We start from the raw sequence: 20038 nt of genomic DNA, 5'->3' as shown, positions 1-20038 counted from the left end.
CCGAGTGCTCGGTTAGCTGATGCTAAGACGGTGTTAATACGGTAATGCAAGTTAAGTCAGACTGAAGATGAAGGCCAAGATACACCCGCCGTGGTTGCTCAGTGGCTATGGTGTTGGGCTGCTGAGCACGAGGTCGCGGGATCGAATCCCGGCCACGGCGGCCGCATTTCGATGGCGGCGAAATGCGAAAACACCCGTGTGCTTAGATTTAGGTGCACGTTAAAGAACCCCAGGTAGTCGAAATTTCCGGAGTCCCCCACTTCGGCGTGCCTCATAATCAGAAAGTGGTTTTGGCACGTAAAACCCCATAAATTAATTAAGGCCAAGATACTTGTAAGTTGGCGCAAGTTCTACTCTAGCATTATTGAAAAAGTAGGTGGTAGTAAGTCGAATGGAATAGTTGGTAAATGACATTAGCTTGGTTTTAGACGTATTTAAAGACATTAACCACGAGGAGCAGCAAGCGGTCACCGCATCAAGATCAGTTTGTAAGGAAAGTCGGTCAGCGTCATTACTAATATTACGATACATAACACAATCATCTGCGAATAATCGAATTCGAGATGAGACACATTTGCGTAGATCATTAATAAAAATTAAGAAAAGTAGGGGACCAAGGACGCTGCCCTGGGGACTCCAAATTTTAAAGGAACAGAAGAAGAGTTACAACCATCAGCACACGTAAATTGTTGTCTGTTGTAGAGAAAATCTTTAATCCATGCAAGAACGTTTGGGTGAATATTTAAGTGTGTTAATTTGATTAGAAGCCTGTGATGAGGAACGCGATAAAAAGCTTTAGAGAAGTCAAGAAACACTGCGTCCACTTGGAATCCTTTGTTAAATGCGGAAAATATATCGTTAGTAAATCCGGCGAGCTGAGTGTCGCATGAATAACCCCTGCGAAAACCGTGCTGGTACTTGAAAATGATATTATGGTCTTCCAGGTAGTTGATGACTTGTGTATGTATGACGTGCTCGAGAAGTTTACATATGTTGCTGCTGATGATGATGATGTGTGGTGTTTTGTGGCGCAAGGGCCAGGTTTGACCAAACAGCGCCATGACAAGTGGTAATGTTAATGTATTATGGAAGATGTGACTTGGTTGTAAAGTGGCCGAAAAATAGTCGCAGTAAAGTGCGTAAAATCTACGTGCTATAAAATTATGGCGATGACTACTGACGAATACTATGAACACTAGAATGCATTGGGGAAAATGATGCAGTGTACAAAATATGTGAGATGCTAAAATTTTCTAAGAGCACTACTGCCTCACCAGAGCCCTTGAACCCAAGGGACGAGAGGCATGCGCTATGCGAAACAACTATCACAGCGCTATCCTCTATAGAGAGGAGGCGCTACGAACGCGTGGGGCTAATAACATGCAATACAACATCTTTCAAAAAACCTAGGACGGTGTTGGTGTCAAAGAGTGGTTCTGGACCAAGTAACATAACGGGATGAAGGGGGATGTGGTGCCGGTATGCTAAGAGAAAATGTTTCTTTCTTTCGGATTCGGCTTCCCGACACTCCAGTAGGACGTGGAGGACGGTCAGTCTCTCCCCGCATCTACCACAGGTTGGAGGCTCGTTTCCCGTGAGTAAAAAGTTATGGGTGCCAAAAGTGTGTCCTATTCTTAGACGGCAGAATAGGACATCTGTCCTGCGGGATTTTGTTACAGGAGGCCAGAAACCTAATTGTGGCTTTATTACCTGCAGTGTATTATTTATTTCTTCGTCCCACATGCGTTGCCAGTGGTTTCGTAGTTTCCTTCTTAAGTAAGGCTTCAGGTCTGTGACAGGGACCGAAGCAGTAAGTAGGATTAACTGCATGCAGTGAAATTGATGTGGCTATCTGGTCGGCTAGAACGTTTCCCTCGATGCCCCTATGTCCAGGCACCCAGCATATGATCACATGTTGGTTAGATATATATGCTTTGCACAGTGCGGAGTAGAGTTCATTAAATACTGGATTTTTGTGATTACAGAAAGACATCAAAGCCTTCACAACACTGAGGGAGTCGGTATATATAACTGATTTCTGGAGTTGCGATTTATTTATATGCTTTACGGCCGACAGCAGTGCGTAGGCCTCAGCCGTAAAGATACTAGTTTCCGGATGCAGTACGTCGGATTCCAAAAAGGATGGACCGACGGCTGCATAGGATACCCCGTCGTGTGACTTTCATGCGTCTGTATAGAACTCCGTGCAGGAGTACTTGTGCTGGAGTTCCCGGAAATGCATCTGCATTTCAATCTCTGGAGCATGCTTTGTGACTTCCACGAAAGATATATCGCATTGTATGAGCTGCCACTCCCAAGGAGGTAGCAGCTTGGCTGGATGCATTAGGCGAAGGTCGAGGAGTGGAACCTGCATTTCTTCACTAAGCTCCCTCACACGCAGCGAGAAAGGCTGTCTTACGGAAGGACGATTGCGAAAGAGTGTAGCATATGTCATGTCATTAATGGTATTAAAACAGGGATGTTGAGGATTTGAGTGGACTTTCAGAAAATATGTTTGGCTGATGTATGTTCTCTGAAGATGAAGTGAGCACTCATTTGATTCTGCATATAAACTTTGTATGGGACTGGTTCTGAAAGCGCCTGTGGCCAGTCGGATTCCTAGATGGTGGACTGGGTCTAGCATCTTTAGTGCGCTCGGGGCGGCAGAGTGATAAATCACGGCACCATAGTCTAATCGTGATCGAATGAGGCTTTTATAGAGTTTCAATAAACACTTCCTGTCACTACCCCATGTAGTCTGGGATAGAAGTTTCATTATGTTCATCGTTTTCAGACATTTTTCTTCAAGATGTTTAATGTGGGGGACGAAAGTGAGTCTGTAGTCCAGTGTAACACCTAGAAATTTGTGCTCTTTGTTTACAGGTATTTGTTGTCCACCCAGTTCTAAGCAAGGATCTGGGATCATTCCTCTCTTTCTTCTAAAAAGAACGCAAGAGCTTTTGTTAGGATTGATCTTAAATCCATTCTTGTCTGCCCACGTTGACACTTTGTTCAGGCCAAGCTGTACCTGTCTCTCGCAGACTGCGAGGTTACAAGATTTGAAAGCTATTTGAATGTCGTCTGCGTAGACAGAGTAAAAGATGGCGGGTGGTAATGAAGCACGAAGCGTGTTCATCTTCACGATAAAAAGCGTGCAGCTGAGCACGCCTCCTTGGGGTACACACGTTTCTTGCGCAAAAGGACGTGAGAGTGCATTGCCGACTTTTACCCGGAAGGTACGATTTGACAGATAGCTTTCTATTATATTAAGCATATTACCGTGGATGCCCATTTCTGACAGGTCTCTTAAGATTCCGTAACGCCACGTTGTGTCATACGCCTTTTCCATATCGAGAAATATCGATAGGAAGAACTGTTTGTGTATAAATGCGTCCCGGATATTCCCTTCAACACGTACGAGATGGTCGGCTGTAGAGCGCCCTTCTCGGAAGCCGCACTGATAAGGATCAAGCATTTTGCTCTGCTCAAGGAAATGAATGAGTCTCCGATTTATCATTTCTTCAAACACCTTACAAATGCAACTTGTGAGGGCTATCGGGCGGTAACTTGCCACTGAGGAAGGGTCTTTGCCTTGTTTCAAAACAGGGACCACAATGGCTTCCTTCCACGCGGTTGGAAGGTACCCTGCATCCCAGATGGTGTTGAAAAGTGTGAGTAGTGTAAGTTGCGTGTCATTGTGTAAGTTTTTGAGCATTTTATACACGATTCTATCAGATCCTGGTGCGGAACTCTTGCATGCGCTCAAGGCAGCTTTCAACTCGGCAGCACTAAAAGGGCAATTGTGCGGTTCATTCTGTCGGCATTTATTAATGAGTGGCTTGCATTCTTCTATTTGTTTATATTTCAGGAAGGATTGCGAATAATGATTTGAGCTTCATACACTCTCAAAGTGCTCCCCAAGTGAGTCGGCCTGATCTTTCAGTGTATCGCCCTGTGTATTCACTAGAGGGAGTGAATATGTTTGCCGCCCTCTAATCCTACTAACCCTGTTCCAGGCTTTGGCCTCATCTCTAAACGAGGTAATACTCGACAAAAACTTGTGCCAACTTTCTCTTCTGGCCTGTCGGCGGGTTCTCCTACCTAGGGATTTTATTTTCTTAAAGTTGACAAGATCCTCAGCGGTGGGAGAAGCTCGCAGCAACCCCCACGCCTTGTTCTGATTCTTACGGGCAGTCCGACATTCGCTGTTCACCACGGTACACGTGGTTTGCATGCCAAACCACTTACTTCGGATATGCATTTTGATGCGGCATCTATTATGAATGCTGTAAGATAATCCACAGCAGCATCAATTTCTAAAGAAGACAGGTCAGCCCATCAGATGCTAGAGAGAGTTCGAAATTTCTGCCACTCGGCTGTGTCTATCTTCCACCTAGGAGCTTGTGGAGGATATTCGTTTTCTTTAGATGTTCGTATCAGTATGGCGAAGTGGTCGCTCCCGTAAGGATTGTTCATAACTTCCCATTCGAGTTCAGGCAGTATACACGGGGAAACTAGGCTGAGGTCAATTGATGAAAAGGTTCTGTTTGCTAGGGAGTAATACGTGGGTTCCTTCTTACTCAGCAAGCACGCACCTGAAGAAAAAAGGAACTGTTCAACAAGACGACCTCGTGCGTCTGTACGAGAGTCGCCCCACAGGGAACTGTGCGCATTGAAATCGCCAAGGACAAGATAAGGTTCTGGCAATTCGTCTATAAATGACTGAAATTCATGTTTGTTTAATTTGAAGTGTGGGGGTACTGCTTCAAGGGGCGTTTGTAGCTGTAAACGCTGACAGGAAATACTTATATGAACCAAAATGGCAACACCGCCTGATGATACGACAGCATCATCGCGATGTTTGCGAAACGTGACATACGGTCGGAGAAAGTTTGTGTGTTGTGGTTTTAAGTGTGTTTCCTGTAGACACAGCACTTTTGGATTGTGTTTGTGTATGAGTTCTTGTACGTCATCCAGGTTTCTAAGAAGACCTCTGACGTTCCATTGAATAATTTGTGTATCCATATTTAGAGTAAATTGGTGCTGTGTGTACGGAAACGGAAGTGATGCCTTAGGTTACAGAGCTCTTTCAAGGCCCTGTAACGGGGGTTCTGCCCTTTCTGGGGCGTTCGAGTGAGCCTCGCCGCTCCTTAGGCGTTTGGTGCGCCTTGAGGACAGGTGTAGTGTCCATTGCCTCTTGTGAGGCGCCGGACACGTGCTCTTGAGAGCGAGAAGTTACAAGAGAGAGTCCTGCCTTGGAGGGCAAGACCTCTGCGCCCACCAGCCCGGAGGTTGATGGGGCTCCCTGAGGGATTTGGCTGCGCCGGCTGTTGCCAGCGCAGGAAGGGGCCGGGGAGGCCGGGGTAGCCTCGGCTGCGCCAACCTTCGGGGTCGATGATCCCTCATTCAGGGTTGACGGAGCAGCGCTAGCTGCAACCGCCGCGGGGGCAGATGGCGTAGCTGCCGACTCACTGCCTGTGGGTCGGACAGCCGCCGGAGGCCGTTGCGACGCTGCCCCCCTGACGCGCCACTTCGGCAAAGCTTTTCTTTGGCAGGTATGCTACCCGCCTGCGTGCCTCTTTGTACGATATGTTTTCTTTAACTTTGATTGTGACTATGTCTTTCTCTTTTTTCCAGGACGGGCACGACCGCGAGTATGCTGCGTGCTCGCCTTCACAGTTTACACAATGGAGAGTGTTCTTGCAAGCTTCAGAATTATGTTCGTGGGCACTGCACTTCGCACAGGTTTGACGGCCTCGGCAGCTCTGCGAACTGTGGCCGAAGCGTTGGCATTTGAAACATCTAAGGGGATTTGGCACATATGGCCTAACACGGAGTTTGATGTACCTGGCCTCTACAGACTCGGGCAGAATACTTGAGCCGAAAGTCAATATAAGGTGTTTGGTCTTGATTTCTTTACTGTCACGCCTGATCTTAATTCTTTTAACATTGATAACATTCTGGTCACTGAAGCCCTCCAAGAGTTCATCCTCAGTGAGCTCCAGCAAGTCATCGTCCGAGACAACACCGCGGCTTGTGTTCATGGTACGGTGCGGGGTTACTGTTACTTGGGTCTCTCCAAATGACACAAGTTTCGGCAGCTTCTCATACTGCTTCTGATCTTGGAGCTCCAAAAGGAGATCACCATTTGACATTCTGGACACGTTATATCCTGTACCGAAAACTTCGGTCAAAGTCTTGGAAGAAGGAACGGTGAAATGGATCGCACTAGTTTGTCTGGCTTTTCTGAATGAATCACGTGGAATCGAGGAAAGTTGTGGACTTGTCGTCCGAAAAATTGAAAAATATCTTCGGTGCGCCCTCGTTTCTGATGGCGATCAGGAAGTTTGGGGAAAGAAGTTTCCATGAAATATATAAAGATTCGGCAACAGCGCCGACCGCCCACCACGGAGCCCAAAGAGGGGACGCGGCAGAGCTTGCATGCAAGTCTGCACGACGCCAGTCGTACGCCGCCACTATAACCAAATATGGTGTACCCAAGGTTGGATAGCCACACAAGGTTAACCCTTGCCGCCAAGAAGGTGCACTGCAGTTTCGCTCGTTGCACATAATCTGCCTTGTATTTATGTTTACACTCTATGACTACATTGTCTACAATTTACACAAGTGGTTGCTCCATTCTGTACATATTATTTACACCTGTAAGTTCTAGCAAAAGATGACTGTGACTACATGCAGTGCATTGGTAATAAATACAATTGGCTCATTACCAAAACTTCATTTGTCTGTGCTTTCTTGTAAACTTGTGCTTTAATGTGCAACTGGAAAAAAGTTTCAGGCAATGGAAACAAATATATAGTTGGAAAAACTTTGTTTTAAGGTCTTCCTGCAGCTTAAGTGGATGGCCCAACAGAAAAAATTGCAACCCACTACCTAGGCAAGTTACGTTTGCAGCAACCAGCACCAAAGTGTGTGGCAGATAACATTAAGTGGTGTATGTGGAATAATTTCTAGTCAGCCTTACAGCTTCAGTGAAATGTACGTTGCATTCCACTGTTAAAGGAAGGATGAATTTTAGTGGTAGTACTGAATTGCACATCACTGCAAGCTTCAACGTACCTGGGTTTGCTGCTTTCAGCAAGCAAAGTGTAGCAGCAACAGTTCCTGTCTGTGTGGTTGCACAGTGTGTTAATAGCCTTGGCTAGTACGAAGAGCTGGAGTGCTTTATAAGAGCGATTCCACCAAATGTCTTCTCTCCGACAGCGGCCTGTACAATTTCTTGTAGTTGGCATTATCTGTGCGCAAATGGTGTTGGCAGCCAATGATGCCTTAATAGTAGTAAAGGTATGCTTACTGGTTTAACTGTGCCGTAATGTTGTAGAACTGTAGGGCAAAGCATCCAGCAGCCTGCTTAAGGTGTCCTCAGTAGGAAGCTCTACATGGTCGTTCAGCTGAAGCGTTGCACGAATAAACATCCATCTATTACTTGGCTGTGCTTTATTTTACTGCTCCTATAACATTAACGCCCCATTAACCAAGTTAGTAATTGTTGCTTACCTTTTTTTGAACAAGGAAGATCCGCAATCTTCCTGGGCGCACATTTACCTTTGACACCTGCCTTAAGCTCTTTGCCCCACAGCTGGGGACGATCAGCGGAAGACGGAATGTCAAAGGCGTCTCTTGCATTATATGTAGAAGGAGTGCAACCTTGTGCTTGCTTTTGTGCATCTTGAATGAAGACATACAGAACCAGCTGTTAGAGTAATATACATGCTTACTGAATGAATCGATGCCATACTAACAGCCATATCCACTCATAGAAATGACATTCGGTCATGAACATAGACGAGCACAATAAGATGTCGCTAATATATGTCAGCGGTGCTCTCTTGTGCCCACAGACATGCACTATATGAGCAGTCATTTTACTGACATTTGTAGAATACCTGAATTCCAGTTGAAAAGAAGGGTAACTGATGTTGCTAATTTTTGTTAGTCACAACCATGTGAAGCCAGCACATAAGGAAACCAAGAAAAACAGGGGTAGTTATTTGTAGTTTTTCTGCTTGGAATATAACAAGAAAGTGGTCTAATTATTTTTCATCAATGTTAACATAGTTTGAATATACGCTCAAGGTAATGAAAGTATTTCATAAAAAGTACTATTAAATGTAGTGCTTCAAGAAATTTGCATTTTAGTACATATAAATTTGTTTTTAAACTGCGTTGCAGCTGAAAGTTGCTGCACTAACTTCTATATCTGTCACAGCAATTTACAGCTTATGCGAGTCCTTGTTTACTACCAACATTGGGAGAACAAGCCCAGCAAACGATCTTGTGGCCTCTTCCTTCTTCGCATTGCATGCTACATGTTTCGCTTCGTAGGCTGCCTCTCCTTCCAACAGCAGTCGCGAAGTCATGAAGTTTTGGTCTATGAACTTGCTGATACTAGACACTGGCAAGTTCACTGGGAGGGAAAGGGAACGGTAAGAAGCATATTTAAACAGGCATTTCATATGTTTACGTTTGTGTTAGCACCGAACAATGAATGCATGTACTGCGTCAAGAAAAAGAAGCAGTGGGACGTTGCTCGTTGAGAAGACCGATAAAGATAGTGCGACACAACTTGACAAATGATATTGAAATGTGCAAAAATTTAGAAGAAATAAATTGAGTCGTCGCGACGGCAAATCAGAAATCGCCGTTGGCGTCAGGTCTCTAGTTATAACGGAATTAACTGCTCTCATAGTGCCTAGGCAACAAAGGTTGCTGTGTACTCTGAAATGTTCATATGCAGCGGCCTAAAGCACGCGGCACGGTGCGAAAACGCGCTTGCAGAGAAAGCGAAACTTCGTGCGCAGGCATGCATGCGGACGCGCATTCGGTCGCTGAGAACCTTTGCGATTGCTGTATTCAGGCTTCTTCTGTTATGCTCCCTTTCGTTATACAGACAGCTCTCGGCGATTGGTTGCCTTTCACGCAAGGAGCCGGTTCGGGAGGCTCCATCGCGGCGAATGCGCGCAGTGACTATCCACTGTAGTATTTTGTAAAGAGATAGCGTCTGTAAACGATTCTGTGATTTCTGTTTGCGCAAGATTATTATTTTGACAGTAAAAGACATGACTCGTTTCAAAAGTACTTACAGGAATGTCCAGTAGGGCTCCGGCGTGGTGTTTTTATTGAGAGCTGACAATACAAACCTATGAGGAGCGCGCCGCGTTATCGCTCATACTACGCAAGCGAGGTGCTTCCTTTAGATGGCGACACCGTAACTCCTCGCCTCCAATACAGCTAAGCAGGGGCCGTATTCTGAAACGTTCGCCTTCCGCGAAACTATCGCCTTGGCCACGCCTCTGCCAACGGCGCGGGCTGAATGGCTGCTTTGACAAAACCGGAAAATAACTAGCGCCACCTAGTAGTTCCTGTCTACGTCATTTTAACGTCACGGTTTATATGGGTGCTCCTGACATACATTGAGTAAACGAAGGCGTCTTTTGGCGTTCGATTGCTGGTGGAGTCTAGTAGAGGGTAGAAAGGTGGTAGTTTCTAGTAGTGTTTTTGATGGCGTGTTGCACATGTTGTTTCGCGGCGATTATTTGTTGATTATTGTTAGTGTTAGGTTGTGTTCCCTTGTGCAAGCGACAAGTGTGGGTGGCAGTGTATTGGAGCCGCTCACAGCAGCGCCATGAACAACGCACTGCTCGCGTGGTCTCTCGCGCGACGGCGGGAACGCCATACCCGCTCCAGCTCTGACGCCTTCGCCATGAGGGGAGAAGCTGTTCAGCGGCACTTCCGGATGACGAAGAGTGCCGTCCGGCTACTTTGCAGTGAGCTAGCTCACTTACTGGAGCCGCGGACCGCGGGGGGCCTGAGCGTTGAGGACCAAGTTCTCTGTACCCTCAGGTTCTTTGCAACAGGCAGCTTCCAGTCGTCAGTCAACAGTGAGGCGACGATTGACATGTCGCAGTCACCTGTAAGCCGCTGCATAGCGAAGGTCGCGCGGACCATTGTTGTGGTTGGGAAGGAGCGGGGATGGATGGCCTTCCCCCGCACCGCCAGCGAGCGAGCAGCCCTTAAGCAGGGATTCTTGCAGCAGGGCAGGCTCGGCGGCGTGACTGGGTGTGTGGATGGCACGTTCATCGCCATTGTCGGCCCGGAGCTGCCTCCTGCGCAGAAGGCAACATACTTGCGCCGGAAATTTTAAACGAAATTGCACCTGTGGTCGAGAAACAATTAATGGACAGTCATTGGTATCACCGTCACGCTATTCTCTGTAATGTGTTTCAGGGGTGTGACTCGGACTTGAAGGTACTTTACGTTGACCCGCGGTTCGCTGGCTCCTGTCACGATGCGCACGTGTGGCAGTACGCGTCGCTTCGCCGGCGCATCGTTAGCGGCCGCATTGCCGTCCAAGACGGCGAGTATCTTCTGGGTGAGTAGTAACGAAGTTGATTTCAAAAGAAAACAGTACGCGATGCGTGTGTATGTTGTCCTATATTGTATAAGATGTCAGAGATAGTATGACAGCTATCTGTATATGTGCAGGCGACAATCTTACCCTCTTGAGCCGTGGCTCTTCACGCCTGCGCCCGGCCACTCTGCCCTCCACACACCGGAAGGGCGCTACAACGCTGCGCACACATCCACAAGGTCAGCGGTGGAGCGCTGCATCGGCGCCATGAAGAGCTGCTTCCGATGCCTGCAGCGACACCGCGCCTTCCATTACGGCCCCAAAAAGGCAGCAACAATTGTGGCAGCGTGTGCGGCAGTGCACAATCTCTGCATTGACGCAGATGTGCCGCATACGGGCCGCGTGTACCCTGAAGGCGACGACAACGACGGTGACCGTCCGCACGCCTCAAGCAGCACAGGGTCACAGAGTGCAGCACCTCGAGCCAGGCGGGCACTATATTTGCACGGAAGGGCAGCACGTGCAAGGCAAATTGCAATACTCTCCATTGCTCGTAACCAGCACGTACAGAGACCAGTTTGCCATGCACGTCGCCTGCAATAGTAGGCTGTCACTCTAAGAAGAAAAGGAGGAAATGGGGTACTGAGGTTACTCCTTTAGGGGAGCAACTGATCTGCCACAACCATTCCTCCCTTGAGGGGGTAAGTGCGAGGGGATGAACTGTTACTCCCCATGCCGTTACTCCTCTGAGGACTAACAGTTGCTCTTCTCCGATGCTCCCGAAGGGAGTAACGGTCATTATTCCCGATGCTCCGCAAAGGTGGAATTGATGAAATTAGGCATTTATACCCTATTAAAAATGAGTACAGAGCTAAAGAAAGAAAAAAAAACGAAGTTGCCCGAAAGTAAGATTCGAACTCACGTCCTCGCGCTCCCAAGTCAGCGACTGTAACCACTGCACCACGGCAGATAGGTTGATGGGGGGTAGGAAATTGAGACAGGTTAAGCATCAAAGCGCAGGCGCGGCAATGTAAAAGCGACTCGGCATTTTGTGTATGCTGTGCGGGGTGAGTGTAACGTTGAGTGTACTTGCAACCATAAGCGAGTGCGAAAAGAAATCTGCCCGAGTATTCTTAGGGTGCTTTAAACTGAGGCACTAGGCGATGTAAACGTGTAGCGAGCTCAAATGGGGCACCTACGGACAATTGCTCTGTTGCTTAGTGTGTCCCGTTTGAGCTACAAATCGCTTCAGTTAAGTTCGTAATCTCTTTGGAATGGAAGGAACTTAGGTACTATTGACCAGCAAAATCTGGCAGTCTATCAATGACTTGCGCGTTTAATGTATATCGCTCACTTATGGTGTGCGCACGAAGGCATGGCTATTCACATTCCAACTTTAAATTTCACGCAATTTTCGCACGAAGAGGCAAAGTGCTGCTTTGCATGTAGTTCAATAGACAGTGCACGAACTTCGAGCTATTCACGATTTATAGACAATACAGTTTTTGCCGCATCACTGCACAACACGGACGAAAACAGCGGAGCGCACGGGGAGTAACTGTTGCCGTTCGTCCTCCCGTTGCTCTCTTTCCGACCAGGGACTAAACACTTACTCTCCAAAATTTGCACACGGCACGCACATCCATGCAGTTACTCCCTTGAGGGACGAAAGCGCCCTTTTTGGGACCAACTGCGCAGTTACTCCCGTTTTCACCGGAATTCTTCTTAGAGCATTTTTTTTGAGCAGCAGTGAATTACACATGCAGGTATTGGCACTTCTAGCATGTGCTTCTACAATGTATGCTGCCCTACCTTGCGGCTGCCACGCACTAACACTTGCCCGTCTTCACTCGAAGTGTCGGTTTTTGTACCAGACACTGCAATGTGTTGACGCAAGTCATGTTGCGCCAGAAGCGTACGGGCTTTCGTGCCAGACGCTGCCATGTGCCGACGCTTGTTATTCTGCGCTAGAAGTGTGCCTGCGTTCGTGCCAGACGCTGCCGTGTGCTGACACTTGTCCTTCTGCACTAGAAGTGTGCGCCGTTTTGTGGCAGTAGCTGCCTGCACTTGCTGCTCCCTTGTGCCGCCTTGTCCTTGTGCATTAGAGGTGTGTGTGGTTTTGTGGCAGTAGCTTTTTCCCCTTGCTGCTCCCATGTGCCGACGCCTGCCGCCGCCTCCTCCTGTCTTAGAAGTGTGTGTGGCTTTGTGCTGACACTTGTTTCTCGGGCGCTGGGTGTGCTTGTGCTTTTGTTGCTGCCTCCCCTTGCTGCTCCCATGTGCAGACATCTGCCGCCGCCTCCTTCTGTCTTAGAAGTGTGTGTGGCTTTGTGCCAGGCGCTCCCATGTGCTGACACTTGCTCCTCCTGCGCTGGGTGTGTTTGTGCTTTTGTTGCTGCCTTCCCTTGCTGCTCCGATGTGCCGACACCTGCCGCCGCCTCCTTCTGCCCGAGAAGTGTGCGTGGCTTTGTGTGAGATTTTCCCATGTACTGACACTTGCTCCTCCTGCGCTGGGTGTGTTTGTGCTTTTGTTGCGATCTCCCCTTGATGTGCCGCCGCCTCCTTCTGCATTACAAGTGTGCGCGTCATTTTGGCTGTTAGTGCCTCCCCTTTCCTGCTCCCTTGTGCTGGCACGTGTCTTTGTGCGCTCGAAATGTGCATGGTTCTCTGTCACGTGGTGCCTCCTTGCTGCTCCCATGCGCCGACACCTGCCGCCATCTGCATGGGCATTAGAAATGTGTGTGGTTTTGCGGCAGTTGGCTGCCCCACCTGACCTACACGTGCCGACATTCCTTTTTGTGATAGAGGTGTGTGTGTGTTTGTCGTGATGTTTCTGGGGTTTCTTTTCAGCGGGAGCTTCTTGTGCACTTTCTAGGCAATCGCTTGCGCTGCTCAGCATTGCCTTGTGCTAGCTGCTGCCTTGTTCAGCAGTTCTTGCGGAATGCAAGGGTCGAAGCCAAAATAATGTGTTCTGGTTGTCGTGCCACTGGTAACCCTGCTAGTTCCTGGCTACATCCTAGCAGCACCACCAGACCCAGGGCCAGGAAACGCTGCATTCAGTGGCAATAGGAGCAGATCAGTGAGTCAGGTGATTTGAATGTGATTACACGTCATCTCCGCAACCAGCGCGCTATTGTTTATGTGAATCCATTGGCAACATGCAATTTCGTCATTCCCATAGGAGTGCAGCCTTGCTGTCATGGATGGGGATGTGCCATCGCACCACTAACGTCACACCGTTGCATGCAGGGCCAGGGAAAGAAAAGTGCACGATTCGTGTGCATCATATGTAGTGTAAACACTATATGTACCGTGGAAGGTTGCCATGACAAGTGGTGCAGCGAGGCGTGCACCACATATCTGAAAACAAAACGCCGATTTCTCGATGCCGTCACTTCATGATATTGCACTATAACTTCTTTTGTTGTCATGGCATTGTTACCCTATCGTAGTTGTTAATTCACCTTCGCAACACCACTGCTATCATCCCCTTGTCGTAACATTGCAATAACTTCAGCATCACATTTCCGTTGTCATCATTTGCACTCCAACATAGTCTTGCTCGCACTGGCATTGTAATGGCACTGTCACGTTTCCATTGGTATCTTTTCAATGCCAGCACCGCATTGTCGTCACGTCTCTGCTTCTTCCCTTCAGTTGGCAGTGTGCATTCAATGTGCTGTCATTTCCATGATGCTTTATTGACATTGTGACTCCGTAGCAGGTGTGCATTTCTTCGTTATCAACACTGCATTGTCGTCACGCAAGTGTGCTTGTTGAAACTATGATCAGGCCATTCTTGTTGCCCTAATGGTGATGTCGTTTCAATATCCTTGTTAATGCAGCATCGTTGCGCCTTCGACATGTTTGCATTCATGTTGTCAGGATTGGGGGGAGGGGGGGGGGGGTCAATCCCATCGCTTGTAATCAGTTGTCAAGATTGGAGTCAGGCATGAATTAGATGGTAGCTGGCCCATGCCGTCGTCCAACGTATCCACGCTGAGGACGTTGTTGAAGGGAAGGACTGCTTCTCACCGAGAACGAGGAATATGGGTTTATTTACAATATCTACATCAGGACGTTGCAGTTCATCAGTATAGCATGACTGCGAGAGAAAGTACATCAGTCTAACATCACTGCGAGAGAAAGTGCATCAGTCTAACATGACTGCGAGAGAAAGTGCACTGAGCAGCGGTTTATAAACACTCGGTTGTCCCTCGATCCCAAGGTGAGGGAAACGTTCGACCAGTTATCGCAATCGAGTCGCCTCTCTGCGCGAGGGATTACACACACACACACTTCCGAACAGCTGCACGGTCCTCAACCGACGTCAGACGGACTTCGTAGAACGCGAGGCATACGTCAGGAAAGGTGCCTTTTCTCCGAGCTGGCCCCCGGTGCGCGGCCACCGGTTGCCCATTGTCTTGCGTCTTGAACGGCGCGTGGGAAGGAGCCTCGAACTACGTACCCTCGGGGACTCCCCCGCTCGTGGTAGACCGGGTAGGCGGTGTCGTGTTCAGGCACAAAGCCTGCGCCGTCGCACTCATCTTGGCTCCAGCGACGGAGAATCGAGGACGCGCGTGTTCTCCACACACAGTCGACTTAGTGACGCCGTGGCTAGAGGTTTGTGGTGGCGTTCCAGGAAAAGTTAACGCCCGCTGTCGCAATTAACTGGCAAAATTTGCACGTCAGCGGGCCGTTCTTAACATTGGTCACTAGCCTGTCGCATGTGCGTTAATGTTGCTGTTTACCCTTTCTGATGTTACAGCAGTGGCAGCGTTCCATCATTAACATTACGTTGCTGTCATACGGTGACATTCATAGTGTTGTGGTCACTGTGATGTGTTTCGTGCTTCTCTTTTCGTGTCGGTGCACGACAACTGAACGACGATGAAAGTGGATGCTAGAGAAAATTAGCCCAACTAGGACATGTCATGTGCACTTGGCAATGCTCGATGGGCGGCGGTAGTATTCCTCGTGAAATGACGGTAAATGTTTGATTACGCATACTTTTTTAAGCACGTGAGCATCACATATTTTTTACGGCACTCTACCTCCCCTGATGCTCCAGTGCCATGACACCGGCTATCTCATCCTTGTGCGTTGAAGATGCATGTGCTGCTGGGGGACTTGTTTCGTCATAAGCGTAATCTGTGTCTTTGACCGATGCGGTTTTGGTCAAGCAACAACAGTCAAGCAGATTCTGAGGGGATGAGAAGCATTGCGCTCCTACGTGAAGACAAGACAATGGCAAGATTGCTTTAGGTGTTGTGATTGTGCAACAATGTTGAAACTGCTCGCAACATGTAGACAGTCAGCGTTATAGCCTCGTGCTGCGGAATACGAGCATGGCATTAATGCAGCTGTGCATTCGTATGAGTAATCCGCACATGAAGAGATTCAACCAAGTGGAATCGCATGTCTTGCCAAGCATACAACACATGCACTGTAAACAAGGCACAGGCTCCATTTGCCAATGACTGTTGAGCCTTTCCTCGTGTGAAAGCTGTTTGTGACAATGTGACTGGTCGTAAAGGCCTCTTTGCAAAAGAAAACGTGCCTGCATAGCATCATGTTAGCGACAAATATTTTGGAAGCAACCATAGCATTCGTGGCTGAATCATTAGTACCATCCAGCGCCATACTGGTGAAGTGCCTTAGCCGCAAAGACAGAACTTCCACATATTCTGCAGCGCCACCGTGCCATGGAATGATTCTGGAAATGTAGAAGCTTATTATTATATTTCAGTACTTCACTCCCAAAACGGTGCCAACGACATGCAGAAGTTGACTCATGTTTGCTTTTTCCTACAGTGGGGTGTTTCAACAGCTGTTGAGCTTCTTCTGTGGCCCACAGTTGATACAAGGATGCAATCGGGTTCTACAGCTTTTGCAATGGTGTTCAAGCTCAACGTGGCTCATTTGGCGAATGAGATAACGTCATATGATTTGTTTTCATCATGGCCGCCTCATTACCACACTGCATTTCTAGCATTGTCATCATACATGATGCATTACGTTGCCCTACAGCTGTTACTGTTGGCAGCAGTGAAGGTGCGCCAGTGCGCATTAGAAGTTGCGTGTGACGCAAGAGAGAACTTTGTTCCAGCATCACTAAATGGAGTTTGCACAATGCAGTCGTTTTATTTGCACAATGCGTAGACACACATTCTACGTTTCTGAGGATCTGAAGGTGAAAATACATTGTCTGCAATAGAATTTCACGCATCGTTGTCACTAGAGGCCTGCTCCGTGTGTGCTGCACAGCGCCTTGGCACTTGACGAGAACATGAAACTATGCCTTCCCCTCGTTCAGTAAAAGCAGGACAAGCGTTGGCCCCAAGGCGGTTAGGAATGCAACTTTCCACCTATAGAGGCAGCTATTGTTACATAACCATACGCAAGTGGGATAATGCAGTGGACATGATGTTTCCCTTGACATATTATGTTTGGGGTGCCGTAGGAGTGCATGCGACACAATGCAATGTGAAGAAGGACACGTAACTGAACTTGGGTACGTTGCCTTGCTAAGGTGCTGACATGGGAACGTAGAGCATGCATCTTTTGTGGTTCTGCAGACGTTACTTGGACACACGCGCCACTACACGGTACGTGTCTGACATCATGAAGGCACAGCACGCATACAACGTTTTGTAGCATCTGAGAAAACGGAACCGAGGTGGGATCAATTGCAACAGCATACAACAGCTTTACATGCATATTTTGCAAAGCGGATAAACATTGCACGCTTGCTCATATCCTATTCCATAACAAGTTTTGAAACGCACACTGTGCAAATGCATGCGTTTCCACGGATTGTTCTTTTCAGCAGGTGCGTAGAACATGCGAGGTAGACATTTCCTGGCAAGCTTGCGCGAACCTCTTCGTACATTTGCTAATTGGAGGAGACTGCAAGCTCATTCAAAGATAATTTCGGCACACATATTGTACGCGACTTTCTTGTATGAACTCCTACAGCACGCTATGGGTTCAGAACCGTGACTTGAGGAAAGGTGCACAAGTGCTTGCGACCCATTCAGGAAATTTTTATTGTGAGGAGATGCCATAGCATTGCTAACCACATAATACGAAGAGGAGTATGGCACACTTGCAGAGCGAGCGCCATTGGCCTCTAAAGGGGGCGATGCTTAGTGATGCTCCCTCAGGATGGGGCATTTCGGCTTTCTGAAAATAGACAGCCCCACTGAGGCGCGCGTTCTTGTCTGTGGCGTAAACGCAAGAAGTGAACTGTACTGTCGATTACGTGGCATATGCTGTGGCATGAAGCTGTACACTGCGAAATAATCCGGAGGTTTTGATGTGCAAAGAAGCACCTATTGGCCACTCGAAGTACCTATGACCACCGTCATGTAGTGACGAATGACCCTTGCCAGTTAAGTAAGAAAATTGTGTGAAGCAACAGGGGTCAAACCACTTTCACATAGCTTCGTTAGGGCAACACGTGTGTCATTACAATCAGACCGGAACTTATACTGCAGACAGTTCGCTACAGGTATCGTAGTGTTCTAATCATTCACCTGGGAAGGTGGTGCAATATAGAGCCAGGATGCTTGAAATGTTTAACTCCGGCTACGCATCCCTGAGAAATGTCACAAGCTAGGTTGCAAGATACAAATGAAGAGCATGAAGCGCAAGGACAGCTTCAAATGTGATCCCAGCAAGGAATTTACATGTAATACGCTGTATTGCATGTTCCGCTTCACCCAGAAGGATTCACTGCTGCAGTCATAACATGTGCATGGTGAAGCGATACAGTTCGCATTGAGCAAAACTTCCTATTTTGTGTAACGGTGATGCGACCTTTATTGCGACATCGTGAGGACCATCGCATTTTGCATCTCCCTTGGCAGCTAAGTTAACAACTCTGGGTCGATGGCGTGATGGACGTGCATATGACATGAAACGATCCAGTCAGGTTCACTTTATGCACCAATTCTCTAACGAGTAAACAGAAGGGTTCAGTAACACAAAAATGACTTCATGCCATGTAGCACAGACCATGTTGTTCGAAAGACGTTGCACATGCAGATCACATGGTGTTTTGTTTTGTAACAAATTATGTTTAATAGCTTTCCCACTGCAGCGCTGCCATTTTGTCAACATGCATCGAACAATTCTGTTTTCACGCGGGGCAGGACATGTCCTGGGGTGTGATCACAATTTTCCAATAGGCACTCGATGATTCAGACGAATGTGTCACGCGAACCGATCAACAGTACTTAGCTTGCATGTTTCCAATTTAAGAAAATGCATGAAGTTGCGCGTTGCAGTCGCACAAAATGGCCACCACACCGATTTGCACATTGCATACCTCATTGTAGAAGTCCAACATAACGTTGGGGCCAAGCACACTTGGCAGCTCATGATCACAGTTGATATCGCATCTTGAAACCTCGCAATGCAAGCTTGGCAATAAATTCAATGTGCTGCGACTTGTTCTGGTCGTGTTAAGGTCGTGTTAACTGCGACGTCGCACATGGTGGAGGTTGCTCCTCGGTTCGTGAACGTCTTCTCGCCTCCTCTACGTCCTGAAGCTTCGCTCAGGTAGCCGTTTGTGCCAGCTTTTCGCCATCAAGCTGCAAGATGAGCCATCACGCACACCCACATGTACAATCTCGGCTACGTCTGCCGCATCCTCTCCTTGGATCATCGCCTGACCCTTGCACGATCTCCATCTGCTCGCTGGCCTTCACAGTGAAGATGTGCAGGATTGGGTTGACAACTACGCCCGGGTAAGTTCTGGCAACAGTTGGGACAAGCCGATTACGCTACACCGCATATCCTTTTACCTCAAGGGCGTAGCGAAGGCTTCTTCATTCAAACACATGTCGACTTCACCGACTGGAGTACTTTGAAACAGCCGTTGTGAGAAGGGTTTCGTCCTCCGGCAGTTCGTTGCGCACTCGAAAGCAGCAACTTGGCAAGTCCTATACCACGTATTTAGATGCTGTCCTCGCATTTCGTCGACGTGTCAACGCTTCGATGATGGAATCCGACAGAGTACACCATGTACTCAAAGGCATCACGACTGCAGCCTTCAATGTGTTGGCCACCAAGGACCCGGTCTCCATTGCTGATATGGTATGTATGTGCCAGCGCCTTGCCGACCACGATTTTCTTCGAATGGCGCCGGCTACCCCTAAAAGCGAACCCATAGCCGACCCCTCTTCACGCGCACTGGAGCGGACAATTACACTACGACAGCTGCAGTCTCTTCTCGGCAGGTTCCATTCCTATCCAGCATCTACACCACATGTGGAGGAGCAGTTAACAGAACCTAAAATGCGCCCCGAACACGTGGCGGACCGATCAGAGTACAGGCACAAAGCAATCTCAAGATGAGTCCCCACATGCGACGAAGACTACGAACCTGATGTGACGATAATCAGGTACACGCGATGAACACGTGCATAAGAAATGTCCACAACACTTTGTTATCCATTTTCAGTCTGGCAGAACAGACAACACCAATTACAAACAATGTGCAAATACTCTGTTGTAGTGTTGCATGCTCTACACATTCACATTTGCATCACGCACGTGATGCATAACATTGCACTCTTCACAATTTGCAAGTTTAATGAACAGTGCCTAACATTTGTGATTGTTGTACTCTTTAAACCTACCATTTTTCTCAATTGTCCCACC

The 20038-nt window shown here is 48.0% G+C and overlaps 1 protein-coding gene across 1 annotated transcript; it reads left to right on the top strand.

Annotated features, from left to right (window-relative positions):
• The first annotated feature begins 9724 nt into the window (after window positions 1-9724).
• On the top strand, window positions 9725-12683 carry LOC140215866 (putative nuclease HARBI1). The gene is made up of 3 exons (XM_072286203.1): window positions 9725-10138; window positions 10249-10393; window positions 12655-12683. The coding sequence occupies exons 1-3, from the start codon at window positions 9725-9727 to the stop codon at window positions 12681-12683; spliced, it is 588 nt and encodes a 195-aa protein (XP_072142304.1).
• The last annotated feature ends 7355 nt before the right edge of the window (window positions 12684-20038 follow it).

The sequence above is a fragment of the Dermacentor andersoni genome, chromosome 2, assembly GCF_023375885.2.
Source record: "Dermacentor andersoni chromosome 2, qqDerAnde1_hic_scaffold, whole genome shotgun sequence".
Classification (NCBI taxonomy): domain Eukaryota; kingdom Metazoa; phylum Arthropoda; class Arachnida; order Ixodida; family Ixodidae; genus Dermacentor; species Dermacentor andersoni.
Note: the sequence above shows the minus strand (reverse complement) of the source record. Positions and strands in the feature narration are given on the sequence as shown.